The sequence below is a fragment of the Impatiens glandulifera genome, chromosome 3 (assembly GCF_907164915.1).
Source record: "Impatiens glandulifera chromosome 3, dImpGla2.1, whole genome shotgun sequence".
In the NCBI taxonomy this organism is placed as follows: domain Eukaryota; kingdom Viridiplantae; phylum Streptophyta; class Magnoliopsida; order Ericales; family Balsaminaceae; genus Impatiens; species Impatiens glandulifera.
The window spans coordinates 314,313-334,794 of NC_061864.1; the positions used below are offsets into that span (position 1 = coordinate 314,313).

Here is a 20,482-nt window from a genome sequence, read left to right on the forward strand (position 1 = left end):
GTTCAATCATTTAATTAATTAATTAATTAATTAATTAATTAATTAATTAATAAAGAATATATAAAATTGTTGAGAAATACTTTCCAAGATCAACATAATATTCCAATCTAAACTAGAAGTCCAAACATAAAATAAGACCAATAATAAGAAGACACAAGATTTGATATCGGAGTTCAGCCCATTTCGGACCTACGTCTCCGTCAAGCTCAGCTTGGAACTTGATTCCACTATAGAGAAAAAGTATCAGATTACAATCACTCACACACTATCTTTCATTTTCTTACATACCTTTCTTTGCAAGAATTCTTCACCAAAATCTCTCAAGAAAAGTAATCTCACTAAATAAAAGAAAAAACAGAATACCCAAAGATTTAACCACCTATCCTCTTATATCACAACATAAAATGAATGACCCAGTTTTTATAATTAATTAAACCGGACCAAAAACAGCTCACACACCGGTTCAACCCAAAATCAACAATCTCCACCTTGGGTTGTTTGATCATTCTTCAACTTCTAGTGGAATCAAAAAACTCAGATTTGCATCATTGCTTGAAGCCACCCACAGTTCAAGTTACTTCAACTCTAAGCAGTTTTAAACAATGTTTAAACTTGTTTAAAGTTAACACTTTTGTTCCAACATCAGCAGGATTATCTTAGATAAAATCGGTAAAATCAATTGGAAAGTTATTTTTTTTTCCCGAAACATATTGGACAATGTTTTTTTTTTTTCATGTCATATTTTGTTATTGTGGTTAAACCATTTTTTTTTATCATTTTTAATATATAGACCATTTAAAAATTAAATAAAAAAATAACATAGAAATTATGGCTGATTAGCGTGTTTGGCCTTGGATTTTTTGAATTTGATCCCTTTTGCTTTGCTTTTTTATGTATGTATGATGATGTGTATACATATTTTTGTATCTCTTGCTTGTGCATTTTGTTAAACTTTAAGTGTAAATGAACTGAAACCTATTGCCTGATGTTAGTATATATTAAAACACCTTAATTCTTCCTTTTTCTCCAAGCTGGGCCTTTTAATAGACATTTCAAATTAATAATAAAATGGCCCATAATAATTCAATAAATATATATATATATATAATTTATAAAAGTGAGACTCTTTTTAATATATAAGTCAAAGTTATGTGAAGATCGCAAATAAGGTGGGTTAATATAGAAAAACTATAACGTTTTCAATATTATTAATAAAAAAAAAAGACAAAAAAACAAAAACCCAACAAGGCAGAAAAAATAGACAATTAACTCTACATGTGATATTAAGATATATGTCTTATATATTTTGTGTGCGTTCCTAATTTAAAATTTGTGTGTTTCTTTTCATTTGTTTTTATTATTATTATTATTATATTATCTAATAGTAATGTAAGAAAGAAAAAGAGTACAATTAAATTATCCTTATTAATGTAATTAGGTAATCCATTTGTAATTAGACCTGCAGGGGAAATTGCTAGGCAAAGTTGGTGCATCAGATGAACAAACAGATCGACCTATATATTTGATCTGTCAGCTTAATTTGAGACAACTACCCAACCTACAAATTAAGGGGCACAAACTCATGCATGGATGCCCAAATAGTGGCCTACAAATTAATTTATTAAGAACAACTTAATTAAAACCAATCCGACAAGATTACACAACAGAAGAACACTTTCAATCCGACTCGACCCAAGTCAACCTTAATTTTTAATTATTGACAATAAAATAAATCGATGAAGAGAGGTATCTGTCTGAGTTGAGACGTTATTGTGTACTCATGTTACTCTAGTATCTAGTTACCAAATTTTCACCCAACCAGATATGTATATATATGAGGTACGTAACATAATACCTCAATTAGGAGGACTTAATTAACTACTTTATTTTAATGACAATGATTAACTTTTCTACTGTTTTAACAGTACCTATATATTCTATGTCATACATAAAAAAAGGGTGATGTGGAATTAATTGTTTTAGACTTATAAAATATCAACTCAATATATTATTATTATTATTATTATATATATAGTGTTGCTAGCCGGCGCCCATTAGGAGTTCTTTAGACCAATCAACTATCAACCTAATTACGTCCTTTTACAAGATCTTAATTGTCTATTTATATTCAAAAGTTTTTATTTTTATTTTTTATTTTTTACTTTATAAAAAAAGAAAAAGGAAGTGACTTTTCGATAATCCATAGTCGATGCTACTGTTGGACTAGCTAAGAACAAATTAAGATATAAGTTGTGACTTTTTACATTAATGTTGTACAATTAATTGTGCGCTCCATAATTTTCTCTGATCACATATAAATTATGGGTTAATATTATTCACCAATACAAAATATAATTAACCTGTCACAATTAAGTTCATAAAAAAAAATGAAACTAAAAGAAAAGAAAAACGAGTCAAGAAAAACAAAAACAAAATTAAATTAAAACATGTTGTGGGTAGTTAGAAACATTTATAAGTTTGTGAATCAAGGATATTTCTAGCTAGTTATTTTGTTAAAAGAAAAAAGGAGTAGGGGGATTATTAGTAAATGTGGTCGTTGTGAGATTGATAAACCAATATTAAAATAGATCGATGATGATAAACTCTTAATTAAATTAATTAGTCTTGGGTAGTAAGTAGTAATTAAGTAGTGTAAAGTCCGATTCTTTATTATTATTATTATTATTATTGATAATTAAAAATGAGCAATCTTCAATGATATTATGACATAACCAGCTGAATTTGCAAGAAACTGAAATGAATTAAAACAAACAAACAGCTTAATATATATTAATTCAGAGAATAGAACATCCATTGCCGCCGCCGCCATAATCATAATAAGGAGGAACTTCAATGAGTTGAGGGTAGTAGCCGCCACCTTTGTAGTTACAATAAGGATTTAGCGGCGGCGGCGGAGGAGGAGGAGGATCGCCGCAGCAAGAAGGGGCCGGCGCCGGAGTACATTTTTGACACTGTGGGCAGCAGCATCTTATGCAGTCTTTACACTTTGAGTTGTGACATTTCTTACATTTTTCGCAGCATAATTCAGAGCAAGTTTTGCATTTCGGCTTTTCGTCTTTCTTCTCATCCGGCGCCTTCCCCACCGTCAAAATCTCGACGTAAAGCTCCTTGCCGCCCTTGATGTAGCCGAAGCACGATTCTTTTAAACCCACTTTCTTGATCTCGCTTGATAACTTTGCAGGATCAACTTCTCCTATTACGATCACCTTTTGTTGCTCTATCTTTACTTCATCAACCCCTAGTGCACTTGATCATTTAATTATTTATTTATACCCATTACCCAACAAATTATATTAATATAATACCTGCTATTGCTGCAACTGCCTTGAACACTTGTGTTTTTGTTTTCTTGTCGACATATTTTACACTCAATTCGGTCTTTTTCTGCATTCATTCATTCATTCATTAATTATTAATTAATAAACTGATGATCGATCATGAATAAAAATACCCAGAAAGAGAGAGAGAGAGATTACGTACCTTCGTCGTCTCCATTAATTATATATGCTTCTTCTATATAGTAGGAGGACCTTCAATTGTCTGTCACTTGACTTGAGAGAGAGAGAGAGACTGCAATCAATGAAATGAAATTATGGCCGAGAGAGGGGGTTTTTATATGAATATATGATTATGAGCTTTTCATTATTTTATTATTATTTATTCTATGTGGGGCTGACTAATTAAGTATCTCATCATTTTGGTCCCTAAACATCAAACTAATTATAACAAATTGACCCTCATTTTCTAAATATTGGACCAAATTGGCCATGTTTGAAATTGGAACATTTTGAGTCTAGTACTGGAATTAGGTTAGGACAGTGCTTTTTAATAATCTATCTTAATATCGGGAGTATATATGCAACCGAATTTTCGATGATATATACAAGTGTTTGATTCTTGTTTTGAAACACACAATTAAGAATATCATCAAACAAATTTCATGGTATGGTGGGTTCATCATATATATATATATATATATTGAATGATTCTTTCTTTCTTTGATAATTTTGTGTTTAATCGTATTCATAATTCATATAATTAAATTATTGATTGATTGAATGATTTTGTACCGTCTCTTTTTCTTTTTCTTTTGAAAACTTTGATTTTGTACTTGTTTTCATTTTGGAACTACGTGAACGTGTATGACCGATCTATCTATTTATCTATCTAATGAAATTTAACGGTTTCAATAATAATAAAAATTCATCTAATCTTTGAATTTAGATAAAGTAATTAGTGTAGCATCCTAATGACGACCGAATGACTCCCTTTCTTTCTTGACTATTATTTCAACCGCGTCTTTTGTGACATTAAACTAGCTAGTCAACGGATGTTAGTTTTTTTATTATTATTATTTAATTTAGAAGTAGGGATAAAATTGAGCCTCATTTACTAGTTTAGGGGTCAGCATGCATTATTTAAGTACATCTGAACCTTTTAACAACCAAAAAAAGGACAAAATTCAACCAGTAGGTTGAGCAAACCCTGGATATAAAATCATGTATTAGTTTGTGGGTTTTATTTGTTTAGTCTCTTTTTATTGGACTATATATATATAGAGAGAGAGAATCTAGATAAGAACACCCCTTTTCTTTTGTATAATAATATACAAATCATTTCAAACCCCCCCCATCCCTACTTAGATTTTATTTGTAACTAGACTCTTGTTTATTTATATCCGAATCCTTGTCTCATGAAATTAATAGGTTTATTGCCAAGAATGAGCTAGCAGTTGGACTTATAATCATAATGAAAATATTTTATGTACTGTCCTAGATAAAAAAAAAAAATATAACAGATATACTTTAATAAAAAAACACATTTTATGTATACAGCTGTGGATAGTTTTATAACTGAGAAAACTTAAATGTATATACATATACATATTTTCACCTAATTACATTGTTTAAATAAATATAAACACTAACCGTTACGAGAAAACTCTAGTCAACTCTTGTTGCAATAATTATTATTATAAGAAGGGGAATCATGAATGTCAAGGTTGGAGTCTGTCTAATCATGCAGATAAATTATTGTGTAATTATTATTAAGACAATCTGATATATATATATATGTTTTTATTGTAGAAAATGACTAAAACACAAGTCTTTTCTTAAAAAGAGATTAAACAAACATATTGTAGAAAGAAGGCATTATTAGTAAAGAACAGTCTCCTCCTCCAGCCAAAAAGGTTACAAATGTGTAAAAACAAACACTATTATGTCATAGTTGGACATGTAAAGCAAAACAACAAGGATTTAACATAAAACAATTCACAGGTCAAACAAACTACCCAATATGTCATTAGTTTTCCACAGAGAAATTCAAGGATTTTTCTTTTTTTTTCTTTTTTCTCCAAGTTGTTTTATGTCAAATGGGAAAGGTGGGAGAGTTCACATTGAATGCATACGCATGTCTTGCTTACTGTTTGACCACTGTCTGCTGTCTACCATCGGGGATTGAAAATAGGACAATTGGCTTTGATGGCCTGATGAAGGGCACATCGCATCGAAAGTAACCTTTCCTCTCCAGTTGCAGCACATCTCCGCGTTTCAAATTCCGCATGTTTGAATCCCCAATAGCCAAAGTTTCCTTCTTCGTACAAGGGTTCAGAACGTCCAGGAAATCCTCTCCTTCTTCCAACTGCAAACACGATTATTAACAAAATAAAACAAGAGCAAAAATATACCTTTTTTTTTAATATAGGTATAATATGTCCTACCAGTCAACAACTTTTTTCGTTACATTTATCAAAATACTCTCAAGGCTTTATTTTCCAACATAAGGGAAAGGGAATTATAGTCAACAAATTTGCTGCAAAATTCTGTGTAAACATACCTGTAAATATGGCAACCTAACTTCAACCAAGTCTTTCTAGGAAGTGGTAATTTGTCACAATCACTTTTGAAGATTGACTAAGTAAAAAGTGAAAGTGATTTTATTTGGTATGAAAAGTATGATGAAATTAGATAAAACTTGTTTTTAAGGTGGAAAGTGGATGAAAAAAGTTGACCAATTTTTTTGTTTTGTTTTGTTTTTGTAGCATATTTTTTGGACAAAAGTATGTACAAAAAAAGACATTATTTCTGTGTTTACTCAATTGAAAATGGAGTTACAGAGTACATACCTTCTTTTTGGTAATTAGATAGTCGAAGTCCATCAAGGATAGATTTACAAGATCGTCAATTTCGGGGAGCCAGGTGAGCTTCAATTTTGTGGTCTTGACAGATCCTTCCAGGTGCAAAGAGCCAAATAATTCTGTAACCTTCCCACTCTCATCCTTCTTAATTTCCTTAACAATTGCATTGCCCCAATCCATTAAGGTGATTTCCTCATTGACTGAAATGGACTCTGCATCTGCATAGTCCAGCCATATTCTCCTACTGTAAGTGGTAGCCTTCTCGCCTGCACCTTCGTATTTTTTATGCTTTGGTATGATCCTGACAAAGGGTTTCTCTGGACCGTCAGATAGCGTCAGCAACACCCGTCCTTCGTCAATTACAGCAGTGTGTCGGGGACATACAGGATCAATTATCCTCTTATTAATTGACCAAAGTTTATCCCATTCCATTAGATTCAGATTTTTTGACGCTCCCTGAAAAAAATTAATCCGTGTTTAAGAAAATATGTTATGTTCTAAGGATATAGTAGTAAATAGTTATAAGGGTAATGATGTAATTTGTACAGGAGGGAAAATAGGTATAAATAATAGAGATGGTGTATCATGCAGTAAGTTAGGAATGAAATGGACTATGAATATATTGGAATCTAGCTTTCTCATCTCAAGACTTAGGTCATTCTTCTTCTCATCTACATCTCTAACTCAATAAACCCGAAATATTCAAGTTGGTGTGTAAGTACATAGCAAATAACCCCTTTGTCACCTTATCAATAAGGTCATCAATCAAATCATAAACTAAAATAAACTTGTTTTACTTTTATAACATTTTAAAATATTAAATACAAAGAATATCTTAGTCATTTAACCAAAATAACTCAAATAATCCACTCTTTCATAAATAAAAAAGCTCCAAAATCCACAAAAGGATCACCATAAACTATAAGTTTCTCAACCACAAAGAAATCCGACAAGCATGCAAAGGTAAAGAACAAATTCTTAAAAAACAAAGGAAATAAAATAAAAGCAAGTAATAGTCGCAGTCATAATAATTAATACTTCAGAAAAACAAAAACTAATATTATGATTTTTCTTGGTTTAGCATGTAATTCTTGTAGGAATTAAACAGTTAAAATTTCTTACTTGTTCAAGTATGAATTGAATCAATGCCTCAATTTTCAGGCCTCTACGCACAATTCCTTGAACAGTTGGAAAGCGAGGATCATCCCAAGAATCAACCTTCCCATTTTGGACAAACCATAAGAGTTTGCGCTTACTAAGGAGGGTATAGACCAAATTAAGCCGGCTAAATTCATATATCTGAACCTTCCGAACACCCATATCCCCTTGAATCCTGTAATACTGTGCATTACGATCATGATACTCGCTAGATCTTAGAGCATGAGTAATTCCTTCTAAAGCATCCACAAATGGACATGCAAAATCATATGTAGGGTATATCTTGTATTTAGAACCAATTCTGTGGTGTGGAATAGGATTGCATCGATAATATACAGGATCCCGAAGCGACTTGTTAGGATCTTGCATATCCAACTTCCCCCGGACACAACACTGCAAACCCCTTTCAGTTGCCGCTATCATCTCTTTCCACAACTTCATACTTTCTTCGGGAGTACTATTCCTGCATTTCGAGTCAATGCCATCCATCCTTTCTTTTTGCATTTGTTCACGTGGGGTGTCATCAACATAAGCTTTACCCTCTTGAATCAACTTTTCAGCCAAGGCCATTAACTGTGGGAAGTAATCAGATGTGTATGTGACAGTTTCATACTTGATTCCCAAGGTTTCTATATCTATCAGAAGATTCTCCACGAATTCATTGCTTTCTTTGGCAGGATTTGTATCATCAAACCGTATAATCACCTGCCCTTGATACCTTTGAGCAAAATACTGGTTCAACAAAGCCGCTTTTGAATGACCAATATGAAGGTAACCACTCGGTTCAGGTGCAAAACGCAAACGAACTTTTCCAACTTCGGCGCCTGGAAGGTCCACTTCAAAGGTAGGCCGACTAACTGCTTTGATCTTGTCATTAGCCTCAGATTGTTCCTTCGCTTTCACTAGGGATTTTCCTGCTCCTTTTTTACCAGCATAAGCTGATGTAACTTCATTGAAGATGGCACCATGTTCCACAGATAGTGAGTTGAACCATCTGACAAGATTTTGGAACTTTTTTGACTTTCTAAGGCTTTCCCATCTGAGCCCAGTTCCTGCAGAGAAAAGAATATGACACCATGATCGAAATATTGAAGGGATTAGATGCTATAAATGTGATAATAACTATTCAATGGGAAAATAAGGTCATATTTATGCATAAACTTTTTTAAAAGGGGCAAATACACCCGCAAACATTTTTAAGGCCTGGTTTGATCTAGGGTTATTTGAATAACTATGTGGTTATTTTTCAAATAACCTTGCTTGATGTAGGTTATTGGCAATCACGTTATTTTGGTAAATAGACATTAAGGGTATAAATATGTAGTGAAGAAATATTCTTTAAAAAAAATAGAGGGTATTTTGGTTGATGATTTGAACAATGAGTAGATTGTTGCTGGTTCATTGGATAGTGAGTTATTTGAAAATAATCTCATTTAACCTACATCGAGCAAGACCTATCAATATTTTAGTGTTTATGTAGGCACTAAATGAACAAGCATAAGAAACAAGTAGCAGTCGTACAATGTTTTGATGATTTACCTGCAAGGTATGACCAAACTAAGATATCTGCAATTGACAAACTATGCCCAACAATGAAAGTACGCTTGAACAAGTAAGCATCTATGTAACTGCACGCCCCCTCAAACTCAGACCCTGATGCCAGAATAGGGGCGTAGTCGAGCCATTCGTCAATCTAGAACAAAGAAAAGGAAGATACAAAAGCATTACTTGGACGAACCAGAACTTCCAGTACTTGATTTTTCGTTTTTGTTAATTCTTTGACATCCTTTCACCATCAGGCGGTGGGAGATTCGGCCTGTAAGCAACACAAAGAGTATGAAAAATACCTGGCAAGATTCATATATGTCGCGGTCATAGAAATTGGGAAAGTTTGCTGCTCGACCAACACATCGGAGAAGCACATTGGTCCCATGCAAGTTTTGACTGCACAAGATCCATCAATTACAGTGAAAAAACAGATTAACATCCAATTATCATTCATTAATTCTAGATGTTGAAAGCTATTATTTCCAAGAGAGAATGCACTGGAGAAGGTATCAATAAAAGCTCAAAAGTCAGCAGAAAGCTCTATCTACACTCATAATTTGTACATTCATAGATCATCTAGCCCTCATTTTAGAAAGAAAAAAACAAAGTTTTATTCTTGAGAAAACAATAAATTCAATGAAGGTTTACTAGTGAAGACCATCTTGAATCTACATAAGTAATCCTTTTTATCCAAACATCAAGATTAGCAAAGATGTGAACTTCTGCAAATGACTGGTCATTTATGAGAATTAATCGTGTAATAGAAATGGTAGAGAGCAGATCTGTAAGACAGGCATGCATTAATGTATGTAAAGGAAAAGTGTATGTGATTCTCACCCATTTTGTAAGAGAAAGGTGGGAGGAGAGCCAGCGGGTAGAGTTGGGTCTTGGGATAAATGAATGCCCGCAATCTTGGCAGCAGAAATGATTGCAAGCGGCGGTGTGTCGGCCGGGTAGGATAACTTAATCATCTCGATATCAGCCATGTCCACGAAGCTCCTTAATTCAGTTGTCTATCTCGATAGAGACACACAGGATTGCAATAGATATCAAAGTCAACTTAATAAGAAAGAAACGATGTCCACGAAGCACAGAGACCTCACAGAAGTAGTAGCCGCCGCCGCCAACGCCAACGCCAACGCCGTCAGTCGTTCTTCAGAGAAAGAAATAAAGAAATTTTAAGGTCGAGGGCTTCCGCATTTCAAGTTCTACTTGCGGGACCGGAGGAGGAAACATCAAATTATATTTCTTTTCTTTTTTAATTACTCTCATTCTTTATGTTTGTATTTTCAATAAATGTATACTTTTAGAAAAATTAATATAAATTTAAAAAGATGAATTTTGTTAAAGGTCTTTGTAGTGCAGGTGAAAAAAAAAATGAAAAACATGACATAAAAATAATAAATAAAAAATTAATAAAAATAATACTTAATAAGTTATCGAGCTCGTATATTTTAAGAAAAACGATTAAATCTCCGACAGACTTTACTAGCTTTTTAAACGAAACTCAGAAAGCATCATAATAATAGTATTATAAATGATACGCATCGGACGACTACGATCATTGAAAGTTCGACGATTTTTCTTCAACTAGATAGTCTACCAAAAATAATTGGAATGATAACTCAAATATGTAGGTATGTTTGTCATATCAATGCATCAATTCAAACTTCTCAGCAATTACGTAAAGACTCGGGCATCACCTAATGAATCCAAGTAATACTTCACAAAATACTTTAAATACTAGTCACCCTCGACAATGTAAAAGTAAACGAGTTACCGATTCAACCTCTTCTTGACACATACGACTAGTCATAATACAACATTTTTTCATGCACATATTATCTGTTATAATTTCACCATTAATAACGCTTCATCCAAAAAACGAGATTTTGAATAAAATCATTGACTCCTAAAGTCTTTTTCAATAAAAATTATATGAAATCATCTTAGAGAACATTTGTAGCAATGCCCCCGCATGAAAACTATCAATATTTTATCAACGCGTAATGTGTTGTTCAGATGGTGACACTTGTTTGCGTCCTACCAAAATAAAATTTATTATGTGACGAATTCTCCATAATATTTAATCTTTTTCTATATCTAGTTCGGCTAGAGAAACCACTAAACCGAGGATGAAACATATCATAAATTGTGACATTTATACATATAACAATGGAAGCAAGTTCATGATACGTCGTAGTTAGATTTTTGACACTACACTCAATGTCGTCCCAAAATATAATCGAAGAACTATTCCCCACAATGAATATACTGCTGGATAATTAGACATCTTAGTGAACCAACCAGACCAATCATTACCATACTTACATGATTACATCTGATTATCGACGCTCAAAGACTATTCGGCTCCATTACAAGTCTACTACACCATTTTGATATAAGAGTTTTATTAAAAAATTAAGATTTCGAATATCTAGACCTCCTTGATCTTTAAAATATTTAATTTATACCAACTAACTAGATAACAAAACGATGAGTTAGAAGATCCTCATAGAAATTTACACATTATTTTTTCCATTTTTACCGCTACACTCTTAGTTGAATGAATAACGACATCATATATGTGAGCATAGATGACAACACACTCTTAATGAGGATTAACCGACACCCTTCGATATTATTTTACTTTTCTATTTAGACAATTTATTTTTCATTTTAGTGATAATCGGGTCCCAAAAGACCTTGAATCATAATTTGGCACTTAATTGCATATCAAAATATGTTGACGGAAGATCACTAATTCTGAACCCCAACACATTTGTCAACCTTATTCATCTTCTATTCGAAATCGAATTTGAAAAAAAAGTGTTTGGCTTATTAAGATTAACTCGAAGACCGGAACATGCACAAAATAACCATAAAATATATCGAATGTGTTTACAATTCATATAAGTATCATGAACCATGCAAAGTATGTCATCGACAAAAATCAAATGTGATATGGCAAAAGAATATCTTCTTGACCCACAACTCATTCCACGGATAAGTCCCGAGTTTTCTACGAAAACCATCATTTTTAAGAGAGCTTCCATAACAATGATGAACAAAAAAAGAGAGAATGGATCACCATGTTTAATCCTTCTAGAGCTCTCGAAAAATCCCTAAGAAATTCCATTAACATTGACATAAAACTTAACCGTCGAGAGACGAAAAAATTTAATTCAATTAATCTATTTCGCACCCATTCTCATTTTGTTTATTGCATCAAATAAAAACTCTCAATTGACACGATCATAAGTTTTTTGATGTCTAATTTGACAAAAGCACATTTTTCACCTTTTGAATTAGTTGAGTCAATGCACTCATTGGCTATTAATACGACATCATAGATCGATTTGATGATATTTGATAAATGTCATCTGATTACTAGATATGACTGTCTCTAACACACCGTAATCTGTTGGCCAAACATTTTGCAACAATCTTATAGAATGACAAAACGAGACTGATAGGCCTAAAAATTTTTACATCAATAGTTCTTGAATTTTACGGACGAGAAATATCAAAGTAGAGTTCCATCTTATCAAATTATGAAAATCGATCAAAATGATCAATTGATTCCATAATTCCAGTTAATAGGAAATGTCACGCCTTCTTAATAAAACAAAAGTAAGCTCATCGCATCTTGACGTTTTATCATTTCCACACCCTTTAATGGTCTCCTCAACCTCTTCCAATGTAAAACGAGCCTCCAATATTTTTTTTTGCATTATACTAATTGAAACACAAGTTATACCATTCAATTTATGTATGACATTAAATGACTCTTTAAACAAACCCTTATAAAATTTGTTAATACTCATAGAGATTTCAAGTAACTTGCTAACAATGTGAATCCAAAAACTAACATCCTCAGCGGATCTCCTCATTCTCGTCAATAACATTAATTTTATTACATAAATCATTGATTTTAGCACAAAATAAAACATGATCCTCCAATTAACTTTTGAGAAGTTTACGCAGATTCCTTAAATTCACAAAGAGATTACTCGACGAAAAACTAACCGATGACTGAATCACCCACTATGATTGTGCACGCGGTATAAAGTTTTTTTTGATCCACCATTTATTTTCAAATCTAAATGGTTGACATGTTCTCTTGGAGTTTTATCTAGATAAGTCAGGTGATCTAAACATTATTTAATTAAGGGATTTATTTAATTGTTTTGTGTATGTGTGTGGGTGTGATTTTTAACTATTATCTTACTAATCCCTAATTTGTTTTTATTCAAAAATTAATTTCTCATTCTTATCATAATGCATACATATATATGGTTGTGAATTGTGATCTGAGATGAGCTCCCACCACCAGATAAAATTCAAAATGGATTTCAATATAACCAAAAACACTGAATCATAATCTAACAAAAACCTGCAGTTTGAAGAGTCAATCAATAACTTTGTGGGAAGTGTTGATGCAAAGAAGATCGATCTTCAGCCATCATCATCATCATATATATATATATATATATATATATATATATATATAAAAGAAGAACACAATCCACCAAACTTAAAGATTAATAATGAGAAATGAAGGCAAACATATTAACGAAAACAGAAAGAAAGATAGAAGATGATAGGGTATAATAAGAAAGAAAGAAATAGAATCAATAAAATTGGTATATATATATTAATTTTGCATTTTCAATAAAAAATTGAATTGAGAATCCCCCAATAATTTGACAAGTTACTGTAATTTATACCTTTAATTCATTCTAGTGGTACATTTGATGATCAAGCGCATATGGATTGCATTCCTTTGAATAAAAGTCGTTTTTCTCGATCAAATCCCTAAGCATCTCCTTGGTGAACTCGGAGCTGTTGGGATCGCTGGTTTGTCGCTCGATTTTAATGTTGGATTCCGAACTCTTCCTAGGTTTGAGGCACGAGAAACACCCCACCACGACATCGACATCCCTGCTTATTCTTCTTTCGCCGCGGCCACCAGATTTCGAAGAAAAAGAAGAAGAATTTCCACTATCATCGGACTTGCTGTTTCTTCGTTTGGGAAAGTTAATGTTTCGAATGTTCTTCTTATTCTTATTCTTCTTCTTCTCACTGCTTCCTCCGTTGTTATCATCATCATGTCCCAATCCTTCCACTCGAGGATCAGAAGACATAAACTGTTCATATATATATATATATATTTATTCTATCGAATTTATAACAAAAGAGATCTCTTTGACTGAAATATAGATAGATAGATAGATAGAGAGAGAGAGAGAAAGAGAAAGAGAAGAACTGAATTTAGGCACTCACACAGTTAATGGCGGGGCCGGAGGTTGGCGAGATGTGTGAAGAGGAAAGAGAGAGGCTATGATCGAGTGTAGCGACAGGTGTATTACAGCGTATTAGTATTGACACGTGGCGAAGATCTAATGGATGAATTCAGAACTATTGTTGTAGATTTTAAACTCAATTTCTGAATGATGGAGACGCGTCATTTGTCGTGCTCGTGCGAAGGCGGAGGAGGATTTATTTTGCGTGTTCAATTTCAAGCGTGGAAAATATACAACAAACATTTATTTATTTATTATTCTCTAAAACTTCCCCCAATTAAAAACATTATATTATTATTATTATTATTATTGCATTTATTATATTCGTGCCAAAAGTAACAGACAGATTCATATAATCCTTCTATTCTATAGCAAGGATAATATAAATAATTATTTATTATTTCACACATAAAGAATATTCTAAATTAACATTACAATTTTACTCCCCGACTCAAATTCATAATAAAAATATTAAATTAATTAATTAATCTAATCTAATTTTCTCAACCAATTCAACCATGGCATGTACAATAAACAAAAACATTTATATTATTTAATAATAATAAGGTGTAAGTACGATTATAATTCTCATATTGAAACTAATTAATTAATTAATTAATTAATGAGATAAACATAAATCATAATTAATAAAATAAATACATTTCGTGATTTTATAGGTAATTAATATAAAAAGTTAAAGAACAATCAAATCGTCGCTTTGGCCGAGTGGTTAAGGCGTGTGCCTGCTAAGTACATGGGGTTTCCCCGCGAGAGTTCGAATCTCTCAGGCGACGTCTTTTTAATTTTTTCTTTTCCAAATGTCTTTTTGTAACTGGGCATGTATGGGGTGTGTTGAAAATGAAATTTGAAGCAATAAATTTAAGAAGATTACTACAATATAGAATGATATGAATCAGAATGATCTATGAGAAAGAACTGGAAGTCCCCATTGGCAAGAGAAGACAATATTGGAAGGAGATATGATTTGTTCCATATTAATCTTATTATAATTGATCATCATGATTCTCTTCACAATCTGGGCAATCCTTTTAGGCAATGAGAAACTCTTCCTCCAATATTGCACTTGAACCCTCTTCTTCTTCCTTGTTCCACCCAACCGCACCCCTTTCGTCACCTGCTGCTGCTTCCTCCTCCTCCTACCCGACGTCCAATATACAATTCTTCTACTACTTCTTCTTGGCTTCAACTTCATCTCCTCCTCCTTATCATCATCAATGCATTTCATCAGCCTCGAGTATCGATTCCCACTTTGCCCCACCAATGAACTCATTTGCATCAACATTGTAAGTAGGAATTAATTATGAACTTGGAATACTCCTTCAAATGGAATATCTATCTATCTATCTATATATATAGTACATGGGAAATGGGGGTTAAATAACTTGCCACTTGTAGTTAGATTCCTTTTTAACACATGGCTACTACTACCCTTTATAAATATATATATATATATATATATATATATATATATATATATATATATAAATGGATCTATCTATATTTGAAATTTTACTACAATCCATATTACCTTTTGGAAATTGTCATTTTTATATTTAGTATATAATTAATTCTTCCCAAACAATGATTTGATCTGTAATATTCTAATTGATACGTCACATACACATTTGATTGGAAAGGAATAATAGAGGGTCTTCTTAACTTTAAGAACAAGAGTACTAGACCAATCTAGATCTTGAAGAACTCCATTTCCACAGTCTTCCAATGGATCGATCATCTTGTTTCTCTATTAATTAGTTGCATTTGTCCTACTCTTTTAACAGCATTTATAAGTGTAGATTAAATTTCAGCTTAAGATAATAGTGTGTGATTTGAATGAATGTCCATTGCACTTGTAATCAAGTGATGAATAAATAATAAAAGGAATATTTGCAGTCTGGCATGTGCAATGCAATGATGGGAAATCGAAGCTCTGAGTAAGTCTAGCTATATATACTATGATTAAATTAATATATAAATAAGCTGGAGAATGTTTGTCATATATATATACAAGTAATTAATTAATATTGTTATTTATTAAATAATGTGGGTTTTGACAGAGATTAGTTTGAAAATCCAATAGAGTAGTCAAGGATCGATATTGTAATCATTGGTCCAATTTGTCCTCTATTAACAGCTGATTAATTACTTATAATCTAAATTAAGAAGAGATCACATGACTTCCCAATCTTTTTTATCAACATATCATTGGATTGGATGCATGCACTTCTTCTCATTTTTTTTTATAAGTGTCTCATTATTATTGTTCTAATTATATATCTAACCTAATCATGATTGGAAGTTATCACTTCTTAATATTAATTTGAACAACCAAACAATTATAAAGTATTAAGGTTATTCAGATGTTTGCAGGAACACAAAACAAGAAAAAAAATCAACTTTTGTTATGAATCATAGTTGTTCGATATTGTGCTCCTGTCTATCTTATATGAACCATCACTGCCTTTTAGATCGAGAATAAAATAAAAATAAAAAATGAGCTAGCTTCCACCAAATGAATAAATACATGTAGAGTATGGCTAGAGTTCAATGCCTGCAGGTGCAGGGAGAAGATTTAACTTGTAGTTTGCACATGGAGAAATAGGAATATGCTGAGCTGTGACACTTTTAAATAATTCTCATGACTGTTGCTTTATTTATTACTACAAAAATATCAAAAGTGATGATTATCAAATAACAATACTTTTAAGGGAAAACTACAAAACAGTTGGATTAGTCCAAAACTATTCCTTTCTCAATTAGTTAAAAGGATTTCAGGCTCCACTTAGTAGTAGTCACTTGCCTTCTTGACCTAATGTCTGGAAATCTGTCTTCAATGATGCTTCCCCTTCAGCTTTCTTTCATTCAAAAACTCAAATGCTTAATTCACTTGAAACCCCTTCTTAATTGAGACTGCTCGAACATTCACCTGAATTTTTTTAATCAAATTAAGCCAAAAAAACATCTACGTACACTATAACAATAATGTCAGGCTTCATTTGAAAATTTGCGACCAATATAATCAAGCATCCTTTCACGGACAACTGTGGAAAAAATTTCCTCATTTTTCAGAGTTTCCATGAACGAATCTGCTTTGCTCATATCTCCCCGTCCTTCCAAATACTCTAGACACGTCGACAGCGTATCCTTGCTCAGATGAGAGCTGTTATGAAGCGCAATCGCTTCCTTCAATGCATCCGCTGCTTTTGAAACTCTATCAACTTGAAGATATGCATCCGCCAGAGAATACCATGTGGTAAAAGTTGGATTACCCTGACTTTCAATTCCTTTTGCTATTAAAGATTCGGCCTTGTCAAAAAGACCTTTCTTGCAATAACTACGAATTAAAATGTTAGGAATCCTGAAATCATAAGTCAATTCCTTGGAAGATTCCCATTCCTCGAAAATTTTCTCAGCACCTTCAACGTCATCCATCTTCATTAATGAATCCATCATGCGGATATATCCTCGATTGTAAACTGTCTCCGAGGTCTTATACCAGTTCCATATTCTGTACACGTGATCTCTTTCCCCTGCAGAAGAATATAGACCGAGGAGTTCATGAAACGCTTCGGTTCTTTTTTTAGTTTTTCGCACCAGACCCTCGATTCTTTTTGTTAATTCCAAACCCTTCTCCAGACGCCCTAGTTTTATGAATCCTCGAGCTGCCAAGGAATAAGTGGCGAAATCAGGAACAATATCTGGATGGGACTCTATCTTGTTCATGAGATGTTCGATCCCATCAACATCGGATGCCTGGATATATGCACCCAACTGGATCCCTGCTGTATACTTGTCCCACTTGATGCCATCTTGTTCCATTTTTAAGAGGCAAGCTTTGAGTTTGTCCCAACTGGCCATCTTGGAATAGAGATCCATGATTATATTGTAGGGTGAAGGTTTATGAAATTTGTTATTTTGATGTAGGAGTGGCATGAGGAGCTCAGCCTTGGTGATTTGTTTAGCCTCGGAATAGCAGTAGAGCATGTCCATGAGAACGACCCAGCCTCTAAGTTGGATTGGAATGTTATTGAAATAAGTTTCGGCTTGTTCTAGGCCGGAAACCCTGTAGATTAGTTTCAATCGTCCGCCAATATCAACATGTGAGAGGGGGAAGTATCTTCTGTCGCTCATCCAGTGAGATAGCTGGAACAAAACAGCAACGAAATCTCTAAAATATATATATGCATGTAAAACCCCTAAAATAAGTGATTCTTGTTCTGTAATATACCTCAAGGGCGTGCTTATAACGTCCGTATCTGGTTAGCTCTTTGATAATGCGTCGAAGAGCATGTTCGTCGACGTCCCTTCCTTCTTGGACCCATTGCTCAAGAACGGGAGTGATGGAAGCGGAAGAGTCTCCAATTGGAGAGATTCTCCGGTACAAAGACTCGTTTCTGTCTTGATAAGGTGTTGAGTCTGTCCTGTTGACTTGAGCCGAGCTAAAGGAGCGGTAACTGAAGAGCTTCTGATGAGCAGCACGCTGAGAACGCAGAAACAGCATACGAGAGAGGGAAGACAAGTTCATCGCGAAATCAGAAGCAGTAACAAACACTCTTCAGTCTGAACGCTGAGGAGGACTAGGGTTGTTTATTCAGGTTCGGGGATTCGAAATCAAGATGAAGAGGATTAATTAGTGTTTATTCATGATAACACTCAAAAGAAAAGCAACCTGGTCAGAGAGAAACAACGCCGTCGATCGATCGGTCGGTCGGCAGGGCGGCCGGCAGGCAGAGCGGGAGGAGGAGTGAAGGACTGAAGGCTGATGATTTTTTTTTTGGTATTGTTAGGGTTTTGATATATAATTACTTGGGAATTACAAATAAAACTTTTAATTATAACTGACACGTAATCGCCACATAAGCGTCGTTTGTCCAGCTGTAAAAACAAACAAACATAATAATTATATCAACTAATTGGGAAATTTGACGAAATAACCTCGTAACAGGTTATTTCCAAATTTAGCGTAAGCCGGATAATTTTTTTAAATTTAACATTTTGCCCATGAGAAAAGACCATTTTGGCCCCTCTAACATTTTCTTTTTCCTTTTCTTTTCGTTTTTCCTCTCTCTCCTCTTTTCATATTTCCGAAACAAAACAACCATCATCATCTTCTTCTTCTCCTCTCCCCCGACGACGAAGCTGAAGGAACAAACGAAGCCACCATCATCTTCTTCTTCTCCTCTCCCCCGACGACGAAGTCAAAAGAACCAACGAAGCAACTCAGAACGAAGCCATCATCATCTTCTTCTTCTCCTCTCCCCCGACGATGAAGCTGAAGTAACCAACGAAGCAACGAACGAACGAAGCAACATTGAAGGTGAGTTTTTCCCTTTTTCTGTCGTTTACCTTCCATGCATGCTGAAATGTAAGAATGATTTAGGGTTTATTGTTTAGGTTTAGGTTTAGGTTTTTTGGCTGACTGAATCGTTTTGGGTTTAAAATGCATATGTCGAAGGTTGTTGCAGGCGGCTGTCGCAGGCGAATGCGCTCGCAGGCAAATGCGACAGATGCGTAGTTGTTGAGTTTTGATGCGAGTAAATTTAAATGCGTGATGCAATTATGTAGCTTGCAAAATAACTTTTTATTCTCATGCTTGTAGTAGTACAAAGAAGATCATTTAACCTGTATTTTCTAATGTAAAATGCAGTTCTGCTGGAAATGATAAATGAGTAGACAATTATGTATCATTTTCAAATTTTCTGTTAGTGAACAGTTTCCGACAATCGGGACTAATATCCATCGTCATCCATTCTGTGGCATTTGTTGAAAATGTTTAGATTTGCTCTTTAATTATTGATTCTAGCCTGGGCTGAGTCTTCATGAAAATTGTTTGTAAACCTTCTTTCTCTGTACTGCAGGTACTTGCTGAAGATTGTAGATAGTGGAGAGAATGTTCGGTTGCAATACCGATCACTTAAAATACTTTCTCAGTTGAAGGATACTGATCTAGAGATCCATCATAGAGAAACTGCTCATTACTTGACTTCTTATAGTTGTTTGGGATGCTATAATGCTAATTAGTAGGCATCTCAATATGTGAGAAAAACTGGGATTCAGTTTGTTCCAGAATGTGGATCAAGCAAGCTTTGTGGGTGAAAGGAGATTGTATCTAGTAGGTAGTTATGGTAGCTGTTTATGAGTTTTGTACAGAAAATGACCTGTCTTAGAATGAATTTTGATAAGAGGAAAAGAAAGACACCATAGTAATTTGGAGGGAGATGGTATAGGCTGCTAGGGAAATGAATGTAAGTAGTGACATTTTGTACTTTTAGTTTGTGGATGGAAAAAT

The 20,482-nt window shown here is 33.6% G+C and overlaps 2 protein-coding genes and 1 non-coding gene across 3 annotated transcripts; 1 reads left to right on the forward strand and 2 right to left on the reverse strand.

Annotated features, from left to right (window-relative positions):
- Window positions 1–5,131: 5,131 nt before the first annotated feature.
- LOC124929113 (glutamate--tRNA ligase, cytoplasmic-like) lies at window positions 5,132–10,071 on the reverse strand. The gene is made up of 6 exons (XM_047469388.1): window positions 9,704–10,071; window positions 9,166–9,262; window positions 8,858–9,011; window positions 7,283–8,370; window positions 6,149–6,616; window positions 5,132–5,664 (listed from the first exon to the last, which is right to left on the reverse strand). The coding sequence occupies exons 1-6, from the start codon at window positions 9,850–9,852 to the stop codon at window positions 5,443–5,445; spliced, it is 2,178 nt and encodes a 725-aa protein (XP_047325344.1). The 5' UTR covers window positions 9,853–10,071; the 3' UTR covers window positions 5,132–5,442.
- A 4,813-nt stretch (window positions 10,072–14,884) lies between these two features.
- TRNAS-GCU lies at window positions 14,885–14,966 on the forward strand. Its single transcript has one exon. It is a non-coding gene; the product is annotated as a tRNA-Ser (tRNA).
- Window positions 14,967–16,790: 1,824 nt separating this feature from the next.
- Window positions 16,791–18,929, reverse strand: LOC124929514 (pentatricopeptide repeat-containing protein At2g20710, mitochondrial-like). Its single transcript, XM_047469894.1, has 2 exons — window positions 18,422–18,929; window positions 16,791–18,336 (listed from the first exon to the last, which is right to left on the reverse strand). Exons 1-2 carry the CDS (start codon window positions 18,716–18,718, stop codon window positions 17,179–17,181), a joined length of 1,455 nt encoding a protein of 484 aa, XP_047325850.1. The 5' UTR covers window positions 18,719–18,929; the 3' UTR covers window positions 16,791–17,178.
- Between the last annotated feature and the right edge of the window lie 1,553 nt (window positions 18,930–20,482).